Here is a 22,486-nt window from a genome sequence, read left to right on the forward strand (position 1 = left end):
TTCTTGGCAGCACTATGTGCCCCTTTCAGGACAGTGAATTCAATACTTCTGGAATGATCCAGGGTATCTTTAAATCAGGCCAGGGAGTGAAGAAAAAGAAAATACAGCCAACTCTCAATAACAATGCGAGGTAGGATGGATATGTAATTCTGAAGATCTAAAAATCTTATTTTAATTAATAACTTCAATCCCCTTGCTTAGCAAACATTTGCCTTAAAAATTTTAAAAACGTTGTTAGATAAAAAGACTTTAATTTTATCTCTTTTCTCTGCCCCCCCTCCAGATACTCTAGAGGAAGTATAACAAGAACTCTATAGTTTGACCTATGTTGCTGCAAAGATGGAAACATATTTTGGTATCTAGCTTTTCCAATTTAGACATTTCAAACTATCCATATTATATTCTAGTATATGAGGGCCTATCTACATTTTCATCTTTGCATAAAAATAATGGCTTTATAATTTGTTTTAAAAATTGGTACTCCTTCAGCAAGAAATGACTACTTACCATAATCAATATCAGCAGTTGCATCCAACTTTTCTTTGTAAATCTACAACTCAGTACTTACCAAGTAAAATCTTCCTTAGAATGTAATATTTGCAAGTGATATGGATTGAAGATGACAGTTTTACTCAACATCAGTATAATTCATGACAGGAGCCAGTATGCCTTGCTAAGTTAAGCATAATATGACTGGGGCTTATAATAGTTGCCTTTCCTGATTCTTATGTATTTGAGTAAAACATAGTATTATTCTGCTTCAGTTCTTCTTCAGTAATCATCATTCAATTAACTCAAAAGACTGATGCAAAATATATTTCTTATTATAAAGTTTGTCATATGAACTTGTTAGCAACAAGTAATGTCTAATTCTGATAAACAAGAATAATGAAGTCTCTGAAACCACACCATTCTTCAAATACATAAATGTAGCTCAATCTCTTGTACAGAGTAGGTAGGCCATAGTGCAAGATCAAAAAGATGACATGCTTACTGTTGCCATATATTTAGAAGGAAGAGAACTTAGATTTGATCAAAAATAAAGTAAAAACAAGTGTATTTTATGATAAAGGCATCAGAAAAAATTTGCAATAAAGTGACAAGTTACAAAACCTAAATTTAGGATAGTTTATCCATTCATTTGCCTTCTAAAGAATTATTGTTAATTTCTAAAAATCAGTATCAAACTGGTTTCAAATATATAATTTGAACTTTAATGTATAATAAATCATTCTGCTTTTATTAAAAGTACCAGTTTTCTATTAATTGAAAGTAAAAACTCTTCCAACACTGGTGAAAAGAGAGAACAAATATTCTAATTTAAATATTTATACTAAGCTTTATAATATATATACTTTGTTGTATTTGTGGGGCTAAGACTTAACTAATAATGTGTGTGTATCCGTAAACCTTTGCAGTGGTGTTATATTTCATTTTTCATTCATGTACAAAAAGATTAACAAAGAAAAAAATCGTATAGAACAAGCAAAAATCAATCTAACTTTAAAAACGATGTCATTTGTGTTATTATATGTATATGTTAAAAATCAGCATTTCTGTTTAATATTCAAATATTTTGCACAGGAGAAACATTTCTCTAATTATAACATAGAAGAAGTTAAGATATTTTTAAAAATATTTGACTGCATGATTTAAACAGTCCTTAATACCGCCACAACAAATGAAAAAAAAAAAAGTTGGGTTTTGAAAATTAAGTAAATTAAAACAGGTGCCTATTATATTTTTCCACAGAAGAAACCCAGAAATATTAGTTCTGAGTGTTGTATAATTTCCATTAGATTTCTAAGACTAAATCTAGTAGATATTTAAACATCTATCTAAAAATTTGAACCTTTCCAGGAGATATTAAAATGAGAATAGTTAAAATAAAGTCAGTGAAAGAACTGTCTTCACGTCGTCACATTCTGATTATTCTTACATATTAAGAAAGAATTAAATAATCAATTATTAAGCAGTTATTTTTGCTTCGTCCACTCTTTTTTCTGTTTATGTTTGTTGTCTTTACAAAAGAGAATTACATAATGAATACAAAATGATTCCACTTTATAACAGAATATATAAGCATTGTCTATGTCAACATGGAACTAGATCGTTAAAGACATTATTTAGACAACATTTTGATGTGTTGCAAACTAGAACAATCTCTTCTGTGATTATCTGATAAAAGTAGCATCATTACTAAATACAAATAGTAAAACAGGAAGAAAATGCTGCAGATAAAATATGATGAACATACTTCATGCTCTCCACTTATAATGTAGTAATATCTCAATCAGGTCCAGCAGAGGACGGCACGTGTGTTATGGAAGCTGCCATACAAAGTGAGCAGCTACAAAGATTAGAACTTGACGTGGTAAGGTAAAAAGAAATGACTGCGTCATATAGCAATAACTCAAATACCGGGCTTTGCAGTGATTGAAAAGGCATATTCAGTGACTTGTTATTTGATTTGCAAGTTTAGTATCTTAGAAAACTGTAACAAGACAGTAATAAAGTTCAACTGTTAACAAATATTCAAGTTCTCTTACCTCATCTGGGTTGGCATTAAATGTGAGGCTCCCTTCATCCAGCTGCATATACAACTTTCTAAAAGAAAACCCTATAGGTGGGTTCTTATTGTATATGGAACAGTGACCCCAAGTGGATTTACACAACCTATAAAAGTAAGATAAAATCAGACAAGAAAACATTACCACATTTAATTTCCCAAGTTAAACGTGTATACACCTAAGATAATAACATGAAATGATATAAAATTAGATTTTATAGCTCTAAGGTTGAAAATGTTTAGTTTTATACTTTTTAAATTTGTTTACTATAGTATGATAGACAAATGCCTTCAATTTAGCAGTTTTGACAGCACTTAATAAATGTGAGTCACAAAGATTAATTAACACTTTGTGAGTACTATCTGAAGTTAAATATAAACTAATAATAATGATGATGATAGCTAACATTACTGAGTGCTTACTAAATGCCAGGCACCATTTGAAGCACTGTCACAGCACTGATTTGCTTAATCTTTACAGCAATCCTATGATGTTGGTGCTATAGGTTAAGATACACAGATGTGATAAAAAAGTTGCCCGTGATTGCACAGCAAATTTGTGTAGAGGCAGAATTTGAACCCAAGGAGTCTTATTCCAGAGTTTGCAATCTTAACGAAGAAACTAAACAGGATTAAGTAAACTGTGTGCTCTATTGTGACATAAAACTGAATGGGGTACGGGGGGAATTGCTGGGGAGGGGGACAACTTTGTTTTTTTTAACTATATATATTAACAACTGGCACAGAAGTTGTTTGTAATGCTGTAACTCAATACATACATACATCAAAAGCTGTGACATTAAGCAAAGCTGTTTTTAAGATGTTGCTTCTAAAACACTGGCTTTTTTACTACCACAGTGATACATGATTGTTTAAAACTTCTATAAAACATAAAATGCTAACAGTTCATATCTCAAAACACATTATCTCTGCAGATGTGGACAGTTGTCTCAAACTGTACAGAGCCATTGCTACTGGTTATTATTTGAAAGCTGAAGTTTTATCTTATTACAATGCCTAGAAATTCTGGAAATATACCACAGGTCATGAAATATAAATGCATTATTCCAGAGACATTGCGAGTACTGAAATTATATTTTGATATACTTTTTAATGACTGTCTCAAAATGATCTGATTTTTGTGTGTTTTCAAAAATACCTACTTACAGAGATAAACATGAAAGTAGTTTCACTTTCTGATATTCATTATTGATTTCTGGTTCAAACTTCCTTCTTTTCACACATATACAGAAAAACAAGAAAAAGTTACTGTCTCTGCCTACAACACAAAAAATTGTGATGACAATAGATAAAATATCTAATTGAATATGAGAATAATTTTTTAATAGTTAATTTATATCCTTGCATTATTTTTACCAAATGAAATCACTGATTCTAAATCAGTTTAGTGCAGCATAGGAAATATAGACAATAATATTGTAAGAAGTATGTATGTTGTTCAGTGGGTACTAGACTTATCGAGGGGGTCACTTTGTAAGTTACGTAAATGTCTAAACACACACTATGTTGTACACCTGAAACTAATAAAATATTGAATGTCCACTGCAATTAAAAAATTGCAATTGAAAAAATTTTTAAATTTCTTAAAAAGTTTAGTAACATGTTTAGAAAATTATCAATATTTTAGTAGCCTCTTTAACCTAGTGCCATAGCTTTTGATTTTTATTATTAAGCAATAGAACCTCCCAACATTAATAAGTATTCAACATATCCAAAGTTAAAATAAAAACCAAGCCAGCCTTTAATTTAAAGTAGAAGCAAGTTATCACTAAGAAAAAAATCCAAGTGTCACAAAAATAGGCATAATTATGTGGTAAACAAAACGGAAGCATTTCTTTCAGAAATAAACAATCCAGATATAAGTCCCAAATGAAAAAGACATTCTGGTTGAGTTCATTCAGATGAGCTTAGATATAAACTTTTCTTTCAAAGTTCAAATATAAGAACATAAGTTTACTGGGAATACTAAAGTGTAGAAAAGAGATGGGAAATAAAATGAGCCAGTTTTAAAGTATTTTCATTTCCTCTTATACTAAATCATTAAAAAATAACTATAATTTATTTTAAACATCATTAATTAATAGAATTTCCTCCCACTTCCATAGTACCTTCACTATGACAAGACAGTGAGAGAATGACAAGATGATATTGATGATTTTTATCTATTTAGAGGTTGAGAAATGAACTATATAATTAATGCTGTAATTCTGTAGCATCAGGAAGCCTGAGTGAGGAATGTCACTGTTGGTAATATATTTTGACTAAAGATTGGCTATTTAGATAATTTATTCTTTCTCTCAATTTGATTTTCATTTAGAAATTATTTAAACTCTCAAAAATACTTTTGCTGTTAGATATGTTTTATATCATTATGACGTCCCTTTTTAAAATAATGAGACAAACAAGTTTTGGTAAAAAATGCTAGAAAATCAATGATTCTCCTACGTTTGGTAACATTTTTTCAACTCAAGTATGTGATGCTTTTTAAGGATTACTTTAGGTTCCATAAAATAGATTCTACTCCACCAAACATTCTTAGATTTATAGCTTAAATTTAAACTGGTATAATAGCTGCTTAAACTTCTATAATCTATATTGCATTCAGCACACAGATTATCTCCTTGCTTTCTAATATTTGCCTCCTTCATATGAAATGGTGGTTAGAGAAAAATAAAAAGTAGATGAAATATTCACCAATTAAAGTTTATGTTAACAAGCATATCTGATAAAAAGAAATATAGAAATAAGTAAACAAATATACACATACTCCATCTGTAACTAATGAAAACAATAAAAGTTGGGGAATATTTATTGATTTTTAAGTATGCCTATTCTTCATACAGGAAGTACAAACTACACCAGGGGTGTGAAGACGCTAAGCTTTGCATTATAAATTCTCACTTAACAACTTGTTGTATTTTTAGAATGAACTGACAATTTCTGATTTATAACAAACTGACACTTCTTGATTGGTAACCTCAATTCTAACTGTAAAGTCATTCTATTCTTTTATACTGCCCTTCTTTTCCCAATACCAAGTTTCACATAATGATAACTTCATCTTTCCAGGTTTTAATAAAGAGCAACTCAAAATACAAGCCCAGGATAAAAATAAATATTTCATATTGCATACATCTATTATAAAAAGAACATTTAAGATGATGACGTTTACGAGATACAGAAGATACAGAACCTAATATGGTGGGTTGAATGAACTTACCCTTGCCAGAGAAGTTCATCATTAGCGAGGTCCTGCCAAACACATGAAGCTAAGCAGAGATCAGTTGCATTCAGATAGGACAAGATGGTAAAGCTTAGCTCGGGAGGCAACATTTCCAAATTGATGAATCCTTCCTGTTCCTTAGATTTCCTTGCCTTCAAAAGATGATATATATCGATGCCTCCTTGGACTTGTTTACGATGACTGGTGTTAGACATGTTGCTGACAGCCATCCTCCTGCTCTGCTCTCTGCTGAGGTAGCCTTGTTCACTGTACCCTTCCTGCTGTAGCTGCTGATTTCTGGCCACTCTCCACAGCCCCTGACCCATCTGCAAGCCTGGGAGCAAGCCAGAATGTAAGGTTACATTAAAAAGGTACCTGCCTTTCCCAGTGGTACAACAACTCTGACACGAAGCATTCATTTATTAGAATTAACATTCCTCATTAAAGCATATTAAAAGGAGTAATATATTACAAAGAATAGCTGGAACATCATAAGTACAAGACTTGGACAGAGAACGTTTCAGAAATGTTTGGTTTATCACCTTTATCCCAGTTTGCTAACTACTTTAAAAGTCCACAGGTGACATAATCATTTTTCACATGGTGAGATTTAAAAGTTACTGATGTCCTAAAGACTCTTACAAATTATAATTATGTGTACTCATGGGCCAGTATTAAATAGAGCTCTGATCAGAGCACAGGCCTTGATTTAAAAGGCCTCTAGATCCTGCTTTTTATCACAACTCAGACTAAGCTAAGCTAGCCCCTTTTAACCAAACTCCCAGATGCATTACAGCTGTGAAACAGGCTTTTAGTTTAATTCTTGCCAGTCTACACTTATGTTGTAGACTGTAATAAAATGTAACATAGGCCCTGAAGTCTAATTCAGAAACCTTATAAATTAGACACCTAGAACTCCATGATTAATAGCTCAGTAATGACTGTTTGGTTTTGTCGTTACTTTAAATAAAAATCATAATTTAGACTAATTTTCCAGTTCTTCTCCATATAGCCTTACGCATGCCTCAGAGGTACCTGGGAAAAGGCAGGCGAAAGAGTGTGCTCCAGTCTCCTCCTCCTCTATCCGTTAGACCTCCAACCAGAGCAGCTCTACATTTCTCTGTTACAAATATTGGACTTCCTCATATACGAATATATAGAAAACTACTGGCCTCCACTTCCTATTTGATCTCGGCTTTAACATAAGTAACTTTTCCTGGGCAAATAAACTCATTGAGAAAAATGAAATCAGAAAGAGCTTTTAACTAACATAAATAATTACTTTCGCGACCTCTTTTCAAAACAAAATATTCTTGTTTTATAAACCCAAGTTGATTACTAATATGTGTGTGTATTTCAAAAATTGGGGAAAAAATGATTTTTGTATAAAATCATTAAAGTAAATTGCATAAGTTTCACAGCATAACCTGACCTTAAAATATGGTTTTGTTTTAAGTAGCTGTTTACAATAAGGACCAACAGGAACAAAAACAAAAAACAAAACCAACCGGTCACCAGGAATTTTGAAAATTATTAGGAACAATTTGAAAATTCAGTAGAATTTCAAAGAATGTGAAAGATACTGTTTTTTGTGTGTTTTTATTTTTCAATATCTACAAAGGTCTGATCCATATGCCTCCCTGAGCTACTGGCTATTACATGGATAATGGTCACTATAACAGTCACTTGTTGATTAAAACAGAAAAAAGAGTCCACGATAATTTTTCACTCTTCTTCCTTACAGTGAACTGCTTAGAATTACAGGAACTTAAGCACTGAAGGGATGGGGGTTCACAGAAAATAAATATATTAATGATTTTTAAATGTGGGGCAATTTGTTTTTGTAAAGAAACCACAAAATATAATCTTTCCTCCCTACAACACAACAATGGTAGCTGTTCCTAAATTAGTGGTTAAGCTATAAAAATTGAATTGCTTTTTAAATATAGAATCTTATGATAATAAAAAGACAAGCCACAAACTGGGAGAAAATCTTTGCAAAACATTTATCTGATAAAGGACTGGTATCCAAAATAAACCAAAAAATTCTTAAAACTCAACTACGCATATGAAAAGATACTCAACATCACATGTTGTTAGGCAATCACAAATCAAAACAACAATGAAATATAACTATTAGAATGACTGAAATCCAAAAAACTGACAACACCAAATGCTGGCAAGGATGTGGGAATGCAAAATGGCACAGTCACTTTGGAAGACAGTTTGGCAGTTTCTTACAAAACTAAACATGCCTTTACCATATGATCCAGCATTGATACTACTTGGTATTTTCCTAAATAAGCTGAAAATGTATGTCTACACAAAAACCTACCCATGAATGTTTACAGCAGTTTTAGTCATAATTACCCAAACTTCTAAGCAACCAAGATGTCCTTCAGTAGGTGAATGGATAAACTGTGGTACATCCAGACAATGCAATATTTAGCACTAAACAGAAATGAGCTATTGGGCCATGAAAAGACATAAAGGACATTTAAATGCATATTACTAAGTGAAAGAAACTGATCTGAAAAGGCTACATAATGTGATTTTAATTATATGACATTCTGGAAAAGGCAAAACAACAGAGAGAATAATATAATTAACATAGAAAAAATATAGAATACATAAAAATTTATAAGGATTTTTAAGTTTGCTTAATGTTTAAATGTGCCACCTCACACTGGTTTGACAGTGGTCGATTACATGTCCCCACAGCTCCAACTGCCTGTGTGCGCCCAACCCTCTACTGGCTGCTGTTTTAAAGTTTGCCCTTCCCCAAATTTGGATTTTTACTACAGACGTAAAGCTCTTTCAATTTTATACTGATTAAATCAGTACTGCAGTATTTGACTAACCAAGCTTCTACAGGTTTTGTGATTATTGGGGCTTTTTTGATGTAAGAAATACTTCTTTATTTATGCATAAAAAATAAATAAATAAATAAATAAATAAATGTGCCACATCATATTACAATATGTGTGCATTTTAATTTTGATACAAATTTAACATTTAAGACTCATAACCATAAAGAAAGGTATTTTATTTCATCATGGCTATTTCTGTGTTTATCTTAGCAAGAAAATATCTAGATATCACATTGCTAATCTCATCTAGCCTATCTGTTGTCATTTTAGATACTTATTCTCTTTTGCTTTAGCATCACTAAAGGTAAATAATCAAACATGCATAGTAACTATGGTATTTGAAATCTCAAGATTTAAGGCATTTAATATCAATTTCTGTGTATTACGTAGGTTGGTGCAAAAATAATTGTTGTTTAAAAGGTTAAAAATTGCAAAAACCGCAATTACTTTTACACCAACCATACTTCCCCTACAGCATCTTCCTAGCAGCATACGGTTAAGCAGCTGTTGTTACTCTCAGGGGTGTTGCTAGGGAACACAGATTCAGGGTGATTTCCCTAGGCTCTGGACTTTAATGGGGATCACTTAAATTGAGCGCCAAATGTTATTCAGAAAGCATCCGGCAGGTAGAAAGAGGTAAAGACAGCAGCTGGTTCTTAAAATAAAAAAAAATAAATAAAAATAAAAAAACTTCATGGGGAGAATGGAAGTCCAGGCTCATATACAGATAATTCAGACCAAAAAAACCCTGCATTTTCTATTCTCCTACTCTTAAATAATACTGCAAATTGCCCTTTTGGGACTCCATTTTCCCATGAAGCAATTGTTGATATTGGGCAAGAACAAAGTACGATAAACCACTTGAGGAAGATTAATATCATAAGTTTACCCTTTGGAGAAGGGTGTCTATAGTGTTCCATCCCCACTCCCAATCTTCCTTAGGGTAACAAGCATGTGGATGGAATGTGGGTGGGGCTATCGGAAAAGTGACAAAACTCTCAGAAGGACATGAAATCCATTGCAGATGTGAAGCAAGTCATGGAGGCAGCAGTGTTGTAGACTCTAAAGGAGAACAGACTTGAGTTTAAATCCTCATTCCACTGTTCTTACTTACAGGACTTTGGGAATTCATGTGACTATTCTAAGCTATAGTTTATTCATATGTAATGTGGAAAATATAACACCTAGAGCTCAAAACGCTATTGTATTAAATGAGATAATGCATATAAAGTTTAAGTCCACAGCTAATAATCAATAAAATGTTATCTATTAATTTGTTTTGACAAAATAGTATTTTCAAAAAGTGAAAATCATGAGCACTTTGGTAAAACATATTTAATGATACTTTAATTGTCGGGATACTTCAATTCGCCCGCCAAATAAACTAATTTGTTCATGTTGATGCTTGCATAGGGCTTGTATATGTAATTCTTCACCTTTTTTAGTGATCTGATTTTTCAGCCATGATTATTTTTTCCTCATAAATGCAATTCTTTTACATCAATGACCAAATTTAAAACAGAAACAAAAACAACAAAATAAAACCTAAAAACAAAAAATTCTGTGTTACGTTTCACAGAAAATTTTCAAAAGTCAGCATGCTTACGATAGTGCCAACCAACAGAAATGGCGTGAAATGGGTCCTTGTGTTATCATTAGGAAGCTGTCAACATCTGGCTCTCAAAGAGATATAAAATATGATGCAGTTTGATGCTGGGTACTTGCATGATTTCAATCTCTTGAAATCTGTCATTTGTGCCAATTATTTGGTCAAAAAAATTGAGCTACAGAGTGGAATCACTGAACAGGCAAAAAGTTTCAAACTGGAAAAAATTAAACACAAAAGAAGGTTTTGTATTTGAAATAAATAGTTGTGGCGAATCCACTGCTGGTAATTTATTTGTTCACTCAAAATTGGTTGAGGAAAATAGATATTATTTCTTGGAAACAAGACTTACTTTTTTTTTGTTTTAATTTTATTGGGGAATATCGGGGAACAGTGTGTTTCTCCAGGGCCCATAAGCTCCAAGTCGTTGTCCTTCAATCTTAGTTGCAGGGGGTGCAGCCCACCATCCCATGCAGGAAATGAACCGACAACCTTGTGGTTGAGAGCTCGTGCTCTAACCAACTGAGCCATCTGGCCGCCCCAATACTTAGTCTTATAAGAACATAATTAATCTACTTCACATACAAATAAAAGAAATAGAGTGAATTCTGATAGTTCTATAAAGTCATGGCAAACACTGAATTAGCAAATACTGAACTATTGCTCTTAGGGGAAACAGAGGGTTAGGTTCCTGGGGGCCTCTGGACACAACAGTTTTGCCGGCTGATCAATACATAACCTTGTTTTATGTGTGTTTCTCACCAATCATGAAAGAAGCTCATCCAACACAGGTATTTCTCTATAATGCACCATCACAGCCTTCTAGCACTTAGGAACCTAACAGCTCTTCAGCACTATGTTTGGGGGACATTTTAAATAAAAAAATCATCAACAAACAGCACAAATGTGAAAAATATAGCACTAAATAGACCACGAAAAAGACTTATTCACAAAGTTTAGAAGACACTGCAGTTTTCTAAAACAAGAAGGTGGAGCATTGCCTTGTTCAAAGCTGGCTGGGAATGTTCTCCTCTACGAATTTTTTGCAGCTCTGTATGTATGCAAGAATGAGTGGAAAAGTGCCATGAGTATGGATTGAGGATTAAAAAAATAAAATTTAGTGAATAGGCAAATCCACAAATACAAAATCTACAAATAATGAGAACTATAAATTAATACTATTCAAGGTGTCCTATGCATTTTCTTCCTAATTTGAATTTACTTTATTTAAAGTTTCTTTATGTTTAAGAGTCATTATAAAATTCTAGAGTTTAAAAATGAAACCAAAGATATTTTCTCCTGGTCTCCAAAGTAGAAACAGTACTCCATACTCCATTATTTATCATCTAATGAAAATAAGCAAAAATTTCATAATTACTTAGGTTACAGAGGAGAACGTATACTAACAAAAAATTCTCTAGAAGATTTCAAACTTGAAATTCTTCCTTTCAGAGGACAAAAAAGTTTTATGGAGAAAAAAAAGCCAAGGCAATTAGGACACTATATTTCCTTATTTTTCATAAAGGTAATAAAGTCAATACTTATAAATAAAGATTCAGATATTCTTCAGTAGGTTTAAATTCTTCACAGAGAATGGCGAACGCAAATATGATACAACTCGACTCCTTTTTAAATTGGATGAAGTATCAAATGAAGCAATGGCCAAATAGGCAAATTACTATTATTCAAGAATTTATATTTTCCTAGAATTATGCAAACATGGCTATCAATGTATGTAATCTTGATAATTTTAATACAGTGGTCAAATAATGCTCCCTTTGTCTCAGAGCTATTATATATAGCTTGGTTTAAGGGTCAAATATTCACGCTCAGTTCTGCACTACCCATAAATGCACTCCATAGTGGACAGAAGACTCCATAGCCTGGCACTAATGGCTATTGAACAGGGATTGATACCCAAACTGAGTGACCTTGAATACTCAGTGGTACTGTAGATAAAGGTGTCACATCAGCTGAAAGACAGATGGCGATTTTATTTTAATCTCGTGTATATAAATTTCATATTTTGGTGTTTGTCATCATCTCTTACATTTCAAATTTAACTTTCTGTTCGTAAAGTCCTATGCTGCTGTAGCCCAGTAGCTAGGATGACATAAATGAAAATTAACAGATTTTAGGAAGATTCTAGCATTTTCAAAAATAGTCTTTGAAAAATATTTACCAAGAGGAGTACATAAAGCTTCTTGCTTAGCTAAAGATCTATTTATGGAGCAAACAGCCACTATCACTTCTAAATGACCTGTTGTACCCCTCCCTACCTGTCAACATTTTCGGCAGGTTACCTGTAGGGTTATTATGTTCTTTTGGTATTACATAACTTAATTTTAATATTCTGAATTCTAAAATTATTTTGACCATGCTAATAATTTTAGGGATAGGTTTTAAGCCAATACCAAGATAAATATAAATGGTAGGATACCATCTTGTTAAAATGATTTATGATATAAGATATCAATGGGACAGTAAATAGAAGAAGAGATATCCTAACACACTTTTGAAAAAATATTTTATAGTCAATTCTTGGTTTCTTGTTAAAGATGTAAGATTGAGCACATATATTTATTACCTTTCCCTCCTATTAAAAGGAGAGAAAAGGAATTAAAAAGGTAGAAATAAGCCTGTAAGAGAAGGAAAACAGGATGCTGAGTGGGTATGAGATTTCAACAGATTTCTATAACACTTAAGTGGAAGGAGGAGTGGTTACTAATGAAGAGGAAGGAGGAGGATAGTCTGGAATAGTGCAGAGAGAAAAGCAGAAGCTTATCTACACTGCAGAACCTCAACAGGCTTTTGGGGGTCCAAAACACAGTATAAGTATGGGAGTAATTTAGAATAAAATGTAGAACAAAAATGAGGGGATTAACATCTCTGGGTCACTGTTCCTCACTTACACAATAAAGGGGAAAAAAATCTCCCTTTACAATTTTTGTGAGAATTGAATTAAACATGCGTATATGGAACAACAGACCACAACCTATCCCCCAACACAGGTCTAGAATGCTTTAGCATGTACTTGAACCCCTTTTCTTACCAAGGTAAAATTAAGATGCGTTTCCACTAAAGAAACTGGATGGCCCTACAGAAAAGACTCCCTTCCTCTCCTACTAGCATTTACAAATGGCCCAGCATAATGGCTATCAGACCAATTCCCCCAAAGCAAGGGCACCCCTATACAGATGCATACATCTACAAATCGACTTTTTATTGTCTCAAAGATCCAATGTGTGATCATTAAAATGTGGCTGAAACACTAACATAACAATCACTTGGTTTATTTTTCCCCCAATTTCATCCGGTGACTCTTCAGTAAAAGTTAACAAGTTAACTTTAATTTTTATCTAATAGACACAGTTATAAAATCACATACTGTACATATTACATATTTTGAGAGTTTGCCTAGACTAGGAACCCACTGAAGCTCTGCTATGTATATATGAACATGGTAAAAAGATACATCTTTCTCCCAACTTTCACCTTTCCAGTCCACTTGAGACCCGTTTAAGGGCTACCGAGACATTCCTAAGGCAGAGTTTCTTAAATATGGATTATGAATATCCAGTGAGCTAGAAGAAAATCAAAACAAAACAAAAGCAATGGGATAATGTTAAATGGGACAATAGGAGCTAATTTGAAGAAGTTCCTATTGGCCAAACCTGGGACAATTTGGGCATCAAAATAAAAATAAGAACAGTAATGGGTTATAATCCATTACATAAAAATAGAATCCATGAGTCTACATTGATGACCAATACATACATATATAAATGAAGGAGGAAAGCTCTCCCTTACAGTAAAATGCTGACAAATAAAGTTAAAATAATAATCAGAAAAATCATTCGACAACCATGATAGAAAAAACAATTCAGGCAAGAATTATCAATGGATGCGGAGTCTGGAATTTGATAAAGAATAGAGTATTTATAATCTCAAAGTATTTCCCCACATATTAGTCATTAATTACAAAAAGGAATTAAGGAATAAGACTGCATTTGATCGAATTTAACATTTGCCTATAAAAGACAAATGGACATCATGTGCCTTAGGACATGATACCCTGAGGCCACAACATCAATTATATGCTATTCCAGGCAAGAAATGTATAAGCTGAATCTAATAATGAGGAATATCAGAGAAACCCAAATGAAGTCTGTAAAATGATAGAATTTTTCTTCTTCAAAAATGCCAATGCTGGAAAGCCAAAGAAAGTCTGAGGAAGAGTTCCAGATTAAGATACTGAAAAACATGACATCTAACTGCAATATGTGGGCTGGATCTTATACTGGAAAACAAAATTGCTATAAAGGACATTATTGAGATAATTGAAAAACAAGACATACAGGCTGAAGATTGGATAAAAATATTGCATCAGTGTTAAATTTCCTGAATTTGATAACTGTACAGTGTCTATGTATTATAATAGTATATTCTTGTTCTTAGGAAACATACTTTAGAGTTAAGGCCTGATGTTATGCAACCTAGTCTCAAACGGTTCAGAAAAGCAGTAACGTCTATCTCTATATAGAGAAAATGATAAAGTAAGCTGCAATTTTTTTTTAATTGGTGAATCTTGGTAAAGGGTATATACTAGTTATTTTTATTAATCTTAAAGCTTTTCTGTAAACGGATCATCTCCTGGTTGTGGAATCCAGGCACATGAATTTGAAAAAAACTCTTTTGAGTTTGATGTGTACCCAGATTAGGAATTATGGACCAAGAGTTTAGTGTCATACAGACTGAAGACCATTAACTGAGGATATAAATGGTCAGCACTATGGCTTAAGAGTAGTAGGAAACCCCTCAAGGAACACATCAAAATAGTAAGAATACTTTTTGCCATTTTTGATAGAAATTTTTATTTTAAAGGATAGAGAAAATTTTTTAAAAAAAGTAGGAAAAAAACACCCCTCTAACTGTGTGTGTGTGTGTGTGTGTGTGTGTGTGTGTGTGTAGATTTAAGGCTTGGAATTCCTGGCTTTTGTATGTAATATTATGTATTATTTTGTAGGTAGTATTCCCTCCTTTTGTATGTAATATTATGTACATATTTATTTACATAACCTCTAATAATGTAAGTATTAAACAATATTGTTTTAGTAGAATAAACTACTATTTATTTTTCACTTTGTGCCAGAACTCTGAAAGTTTTTATGTATATCTCATTTTAATCCTCACAACAACCCTAAGAGGTAGATATCATTATTGTAATTTTATATCTAGAAGTAACTTTGCAAGAGATTTCATAGCTGGCAAATGGAAGATTTAGGATTCAAACTCAGGTCTGAGTCCAAAGCTTTTATTCTTAACCACCAAACCACATGCCCAGAGGGGTTAGAGCCTACAGATGGCAACAGCAATAATCTACCATCTGTTTCTTCATCACTGGCTCGCATCTCCTACCTCTGTCACTGCTTTATTACCTCCATTCTTGTTCCCAGCTGAAGCTTCTCTCAAGCTACTATTCTCGGGGAAAGCACATAGGCTTTGATATGAAAAACAATCCGATTTAAACTCCAACACGGAATATGATGAGCCTATTGTCTGTAGTCCTCATTTTCCTCATCAGTAAAATGATGGATAATTCTTATCCAATGGGACTTAGAGACCTAGCCCATAGTAGGTAGTTTACAAGAAGAGGTAGTTCTGTAACCACCCCTTAACCCCCTTTAACTGATAACTCTTACTTTGGTTCTTCCATTTCAGAGTACACATGATTATTTTGGATTTAAATGCCTGAGTAGTCATAATCCTGGATTTAGATTTCATTAATTTAGGATCTATGAAATTTGGAGAGATACCATTTACCTTTGCTAGAAGAAAAAAATAACTAGTAAATATATAAAGTAAGTAGAAACTAACTTTGATTAGATTGATACACTATATATAAAAACAGTTTGACAAATAAGGTCAAGTATTTAGTCATCAGCCACTGATAAGAGATACCTTTTTGGCTTTAAGTACTACCATAATTTTTAATCACTATTGATATGCTAATGTATGAGTGGAATATGCTATCCTGTTGTATATTTTAGGCCTTCTTATAGCTTTGAACACCAGCGTAATCTAGAGTGAAATGCTGTATATATTTTTTCTAGTAGAGATTTAAAAATATATAACATAGCCTAACAATTGAAATAAGATTTTGGTGCATAATTGAGGAGAATGTTGTGTAGAGATTTTCTTGACACTCTGGAGGGGGAATTTAAAATTGGAGCTCCAATTATGTCATATGCTGTATGATCTTAAATACTTTAAGCAAGGTTTCTAAACTTCTGTTTCCTATAAAATGGGGGAATTCACTATCTCTTTTACAGGGTTGCTATGACCTTAACTAAGAAAACATATATAACAGCATCTTTTAATTGGTAAAGCAGTATGTAGGTCCTGCTTCACTTTCTTTTTCTCTAACGCAAAAATCTGAGAAACACCTATATGTACTTTCCTGTCGTGGTTTTGGATGTATTTTCTCATTTTTTGAAAAAAGTTTTAGCCTAAATGAATCTGTTGTAATAGCATAAAGGAACTTCTACTTAGAAGGCAGTACAAATTAGATTAATTACCATCAACTATATGAGGAACTAAATTATTAAAGTTTTTAAGAACAATAATACTTTTCTATTTACTTCCAGTAGATGGCTGTATTTCTAAAAGGAATGGTGTTTTTGACTCATCGTATTTGTAATGTATTGTCTTTTTTCAAAAGAGTATTTCTAGAAAAGAATAAGATAGAAATAATTTTATTAATAGTTGGTATATCTAATATAAAGCCTATCTTTAAAATATTAAGCAGCTTAATATTACGTGGCTTAATATCAAGTATCTCTTTGTAACAGTTAAACATCAAATAAAGCACTATTCTATAAGAAAAAGGTAACTGGACTAGTAATTAATGCTTTTGGTAATTCATTGGCAGTAAGCATTCAAATAGCACATGCTGTGGAGACAACTACAAGCATGGTTTATATAGTACTATTCAGGTGGAGAACAACAGTGGAAGACGGGAAGAATACAAAGGAGTCTGGAGGTCACAAAACAGTACTGTGCTTTAAGTACTTCTCTTTGAAGCAAACCGGTTCCTTAACTCTCTTCCTGAGCAAACCGATTCCATAAGTCTCTTTCTGAGCAATCACTGGTTTATGATGCTTGACATGAATAATCTCGTTTAAATACTCATTATAAATGGTCAGTTTTCTTCAATATTTCTTAAGTGTCTAAATAGTGTAATTTATAAATAAGAAATTTCCTATCTCAGATGAAGATCTAAAGTGTGTACCAAAAGAGTTATCTCTAAAATGCAATTTCTATTAAGACTTAAAAATGAGGACATTCACTTATTTATATCTTTCTGAAAATTTTCAATTTTTTTCTAGTACAAAGTAACAACCAGATCTTTGGCTATTTTAGGTTTTAAAAATCTTTAAGTGGTATCATGCAATACTACTCAACCGCATAAGAACATGAAAATTCAGTGAGAAAATATTAATATTTTCTATGAGACATTTAGAATCAATCTGGCAGCCCAGCATTTATTTCTCTACTTCCAAAAGAACAGACCACCAAAGTAGTTTAGAAGAGAGTGAGTAGGGAATTAAAAAAAAAAAGCAAAGGAAAGGAAAGGAATTAAAAGAAAAAAACCTGATAACCAATCACACCTCTAAAATTGAAAGGCAACAATTGTAGAGAAATGAAGGAAGGGTAAGTCCACAAGGAGGTCTTTCTAAGGAGAAAAGGGAAATAGCTAAGTACAAAGAGGTCACAGGGTACATTAAACACATAAAAAAAAAAAAAACCCACTCATTAAATTTAAAGATCTGGTCCTGCAAGAGCAGTTTTTGTTACTAAAAGGCATACCATTTGTACTTTTTTTTAATTCACAAAGATTTACAATATTACTTTGTTTTCTGAAAGTTTTTTCCTGTTCTTTAATTTAAACAAATGTAAAAATTAAGATGTGTCATTTAAATGTGACCAAAATGTTCAGAATTCTGGGCCTATTTAATTTCATGTATTTAATTTCTTCAATTTCTTTTGCAAGAAATGTTCCAGTCTGTTTTAACTTTTCAATAAAAAATTTATCATACTTCTCACCAGCATTATTTTTAACTACACTGGTTCTTACTTAACTGCACTATTTACTCAGCCTAATTATAATCAGCAGCTGCCATGGCAGCATATCCCAACTCACCTCCTCGGGACACACTATACTCCATGCTCACATTAACCACAATGGCCATTACTATGAGAGTTGCAGAATTCAAAAACAATACAAAACAAAAATTGTAATTCTCACTGAACTGCTTTTATACACATAAAACAAGGTATTAAAATATAATAAATATCAAGGGCAGCTCAAAATAGGAGGAAAATCATAAATGAGATGAGAAAACATATAATAATGAAACGAGACCTACACAAAATACGGATTTGATTCAGGCTCCTACTTTAACTAGTTGTGAGTATTGGTCAAATCACTTAAATTTTGAAGTCTCAGTTTCCTCACCTGTAACATAAGGGTTTTGAAGTTGATCTCTAAGGTCTCCTTTAACTAAAATTCTATGAAAATAAAATGAGAAACAATTTTTAAAATAAAAGTAAAATGAAGAGGTGCTAGAGATGGATGGATGTATGGGGGATATGTGTGTATATTTAACACGTGTCTTTTCCATCTCTCTTTTTCCCCATGTTCATGACTTCTATAAATCACTACTCAGTATGAGCAGATAGGGGCTCTTCAAGCAAGGCTCACTTGCCAAAATCTTGTTCCTTCTTTCAAATAGCTTATGAAATCCTATGCAATCTATTCTTGAAGAACACAAACTGCTGATCACAGAGCTAAACTCCCTAAACCTGCTGTCTAAACTTCAAACCACAAATATCTCTTCTCGTTTCTACACCACAAAAGTACTTGCCCCGAATGTAAACTTATTCATGTCAGGACATTTTAGTTTTATTGTAGAATCTATATCATAAATTTGTCAGAGTAACAAAGCAATGAGAAAAAAATAAAGATATAGGGAACATAAATTTCTAGAAGTAAATGTATTTCATTAAAATTGTTTTAAAATATTAAGCAAAATAATTCCATGAAAAACATCATGAGTTAAGATATATATTTCATAGACTTTCAGTATTAATGATTTTGATGCATTGTCACAGGCCAGCTAAGGAATTAGCTTTAGTTTCCAAATTTGAATCAAGATGGAAGAAAAAAATAGATAGTTGCACATAGCAGTTGGTTAAGCAATGAACTATAAAATCATAAATTTGAATGACTAATTTCAATGTATTGTGATCAAAGAAAAGATCATCTCTTGGCAATTCAATGTTTTAATCAACACAAAAGCACAATAAACACAAAACATTCCTTATTAAACTGATCATATATAATAAATTACAATGCATGTTTTAGCTTATCTAGAAGTTATTATCAAAAGATATTTTGTGGATGGAAGTATTTCAACTGTGTTATTTTCGCAAGCATCTGTTTAAAATTTTGCAGATATCTAAGGGCCCAAAACAACTACAAATGAAGTATGTTAAGCTGATATGGAGCCGCAATTTAAAAGCCAAATTTACATTCTGAGAATTGACACAATCAGGCTGGTATTAAGCCCCTGATGTGTAAAAAATAAATTTGAATAATTTGCTAACAGATAAGGATTTACAACATCTTTCAAACCTGGAAACAGGCAATTTTACAGTGGGTCACAGCCAAATAGCGTCTCACACACACACAGACACCTCCCGCCCCCCACCAAAGCCTATACCTTTAATTTCTGATAAACTTATATGGTTCACTGACAAAAGCTGTGCTGGCAATGTGTATCCAGGTAATGCTGAAAAAGGTGGTACCTGCTACCTAGTAATGTTTTAAAACAGACATCCAAGACACATTTCTATTCTAAGATACACTTCTCCCATCCCTATTTGATCTCATATCAACATAAAGACTGCCATTGACCTGCATTCTTTCTATACTAGAAGGCTTTCCTCTACTCTTTCCTAACTTCTTTCCTCTTTAAGAGCTATCTTTGCACGTTTCTTTTGATACCATTTCAACCATATAAAATGACAATGGGTAAAGAATACACAATCTCCAGCTGTGATATGCGTATGCTCTGCTCACATAGACCCTAAAACACAAACATTCTTCTCACACACATCATTCCCTCAGGCAAAGTTTCTCACGCAAAATAATAAGCCTGTCTTCAGATAATGAGATGGAAAAAAAAAAACTTACGAGAGAGAGAGAGAGAGAGAGAGAGAGAGAGAGAGAGAGAGAGAGAGAGAGAGGCTTGAACAAGTCTGTTTATTTCTTTACAGTTTAGCATTTCTCTTTGTCTGGCTGCATTTGTCTTGACTGCTTTTTTGCTCAGTTTTCCAACCTATTAACTCCTAAAAGTTATCAGCCAGGGTATCTTTGTTAGACAGCCTCTAAGATGGCTCCCAAAGATCCTTGCATCCTGGGATTTATGCCCTTGTGTAATCCTCTCTACAATGATTTTGGGTTGGACATACCAACTCACTTCTAACAAATACAATATGACAGTAGTGATGGGATACCACTTCTGAGATTGAGTTACAAAAGACTATACAGGGTCTTGGGTGCTCTCTTTTGGATTGCTCACCCCAAGGGAAGGCAGCTGCTATATTGTGAGGCAGCCCTATGGGGAAATCCATGAAGTGGAGAACCTAGACCTGCCAACACCAGTTGAGTGCATTTGAAAGTGGATCCTTCTACCTCTCAGTGGAGTCTTCAGGTGAGATGTGAAGAGCCCCCAACATGCAGCTTGACCATCAGTCAGAGGCGCTCTGCTAACTTGTGCCCGAATTTCTGACCCACAGAAACGTTGAGATAATATTTATTATTTTAAGATGTTAAACTTTGGGACAATTTGTTACTCAGCAATAGATAACTAATACATATCTCTTAACATTGTCAAGTTAACTGGATAAAAATGGGAAGCTTTCTATGCAACCTGAAAAATAGAATAAAATTTATTCTTCGTTCTGCTCAATTTTGTAAACCATTTTCTTGGGGTGTGGGGAACCCTTCTACTTCAGAAATACGGCTAACAAACTCCAAACATTAAATGAAGAAAAGCTGAAATGGAAAACATAAATTAGCTTCAACTTGCAGTAATAAAGTTCATGATACATTGATTTGGAACGAAACACGTAGGATCCTTGAAAATAAAAATTTCATTTGTTAAAACAAGTAGACTCAATTATTAAATTACTAAATATATAAAGAACCTAAAAATAAAGCAACAACAAAAAACTTAAATGACTGAGGATTAGGATTCATTTATGTAACTTCATACAATTAGTAATATTTAATTCAGCATCCACCGTGTAAAAATACTAGAGCCCAGTCACAGAGAAACAAAGACAGAACAAATTAAGAATTTGCCAAATTTATAACCAAAGTTTAACGACTGAAGCAACTGGCAATTCATCGTGACCTTAACTGTATGTAAAGAACTGAAATCCATCATGACCGTAACTGAACGTAATGAACAAAAAATCCCCCCTCTACTTGAAAAGCAACACTTAGGCTAGAAGAAAGTCATCATTGCCGTTTCTCGGCTTTATTTCAGAATGAAGTCGGGTCACTACGTGGGGTCCCAAACTGACCTGTACCCCAATGGCCTAGAAACACAAGGAACACACCTACTCCCGCCTCCTGACACCGATTCCTCATTCTAATAAGCCATCACCGCTGTCACTCAGGATGCTTTGCACTGTCATTGGCCCTAAAGTCTTGCTGGTTGGCAAGTTTCTGCCAACTGGCAAGCACCGGTTGTCTATTTCCAAGGAGAAAAGTAGGAGTGTACAGGGAAAAGAGGCAAGAGTTCTGAAATATTTAGCCGGACGCTCTTACCTGAGCGACCTGCGATCCCCACCGCCGCCGCGACGAATCGGCCTCCGGGCGGGGGCTTTTAGCCAAAAAGAAAATGGCTCAGCCGGGAACTGGTGCCCAGGCCATGGATAAGTTGGTTTCAAACTTCACTTGTTCACGCCGGTGGAGCTGACAGCGGCGAGAGTCCCTCAAGCAGCACTGGCCCCCTCCGAACTCGGGGTCCCTCAAAGCTGCAGCAGCCAGAGCTGCCGACTGTCGGAGTTTTGACGTTTCCTACTGTTGCCGGAAGTGACGTTGGGTATCTGAGCCTTAAAGA

At 33.5% G+C, this 22,486-nt stretch overlaps 1 protein-coding gene across 1 annotated transcript in view; it reads right to left on the reverse strand.

Moving 5' to 3' along the window:
- The window catches only part of FBXO8 (F-box protein 8), a 41,928-nt gene extending 19,488 nt beyond the window's left edge, over positions 1-22,440 (reverse strand). The window contains exons 1-3 of the mRNA XM_019733191.3: positions 22,192-22,440; positions 5,811-6,147; positions 2,550-2,676 (exon numbers count right to left, since the gene is read on the reverse strand). Of these exons, the coding sequence (XP_019588750.1) occupies positions 2,550-2,676; positions 5,811-6,139 (456 nt within the window). The 5' untranslated portion in view covers positions 6,140-6,147; positions 22,192-22,440. The remainder of the gene's footprint in view (positions 1-2,549; positions 2,677-5,810; positions 6,148-22,191) is intronic.
- Positions 22,441-22,486: the final 46 nt, after the last annotated feature.

The sequence above is a fragment of the Rhinolophus sinicus genome, chromosome 15 (assembly GCF_057876585.1).
Source record: "Rhinolophus sinicus isolate RSI-liver-muscle chromosome 15, RSI-T2T, whole genome shotgun sequence".
Taxonomy (NCBI): domain Eukaryota; kingdom Metazoa; phylum Chordata; class Mammalia; order Chiroptera; family Rhinolophidae; genus Rhinolophus; species Rhinolophus sinicus.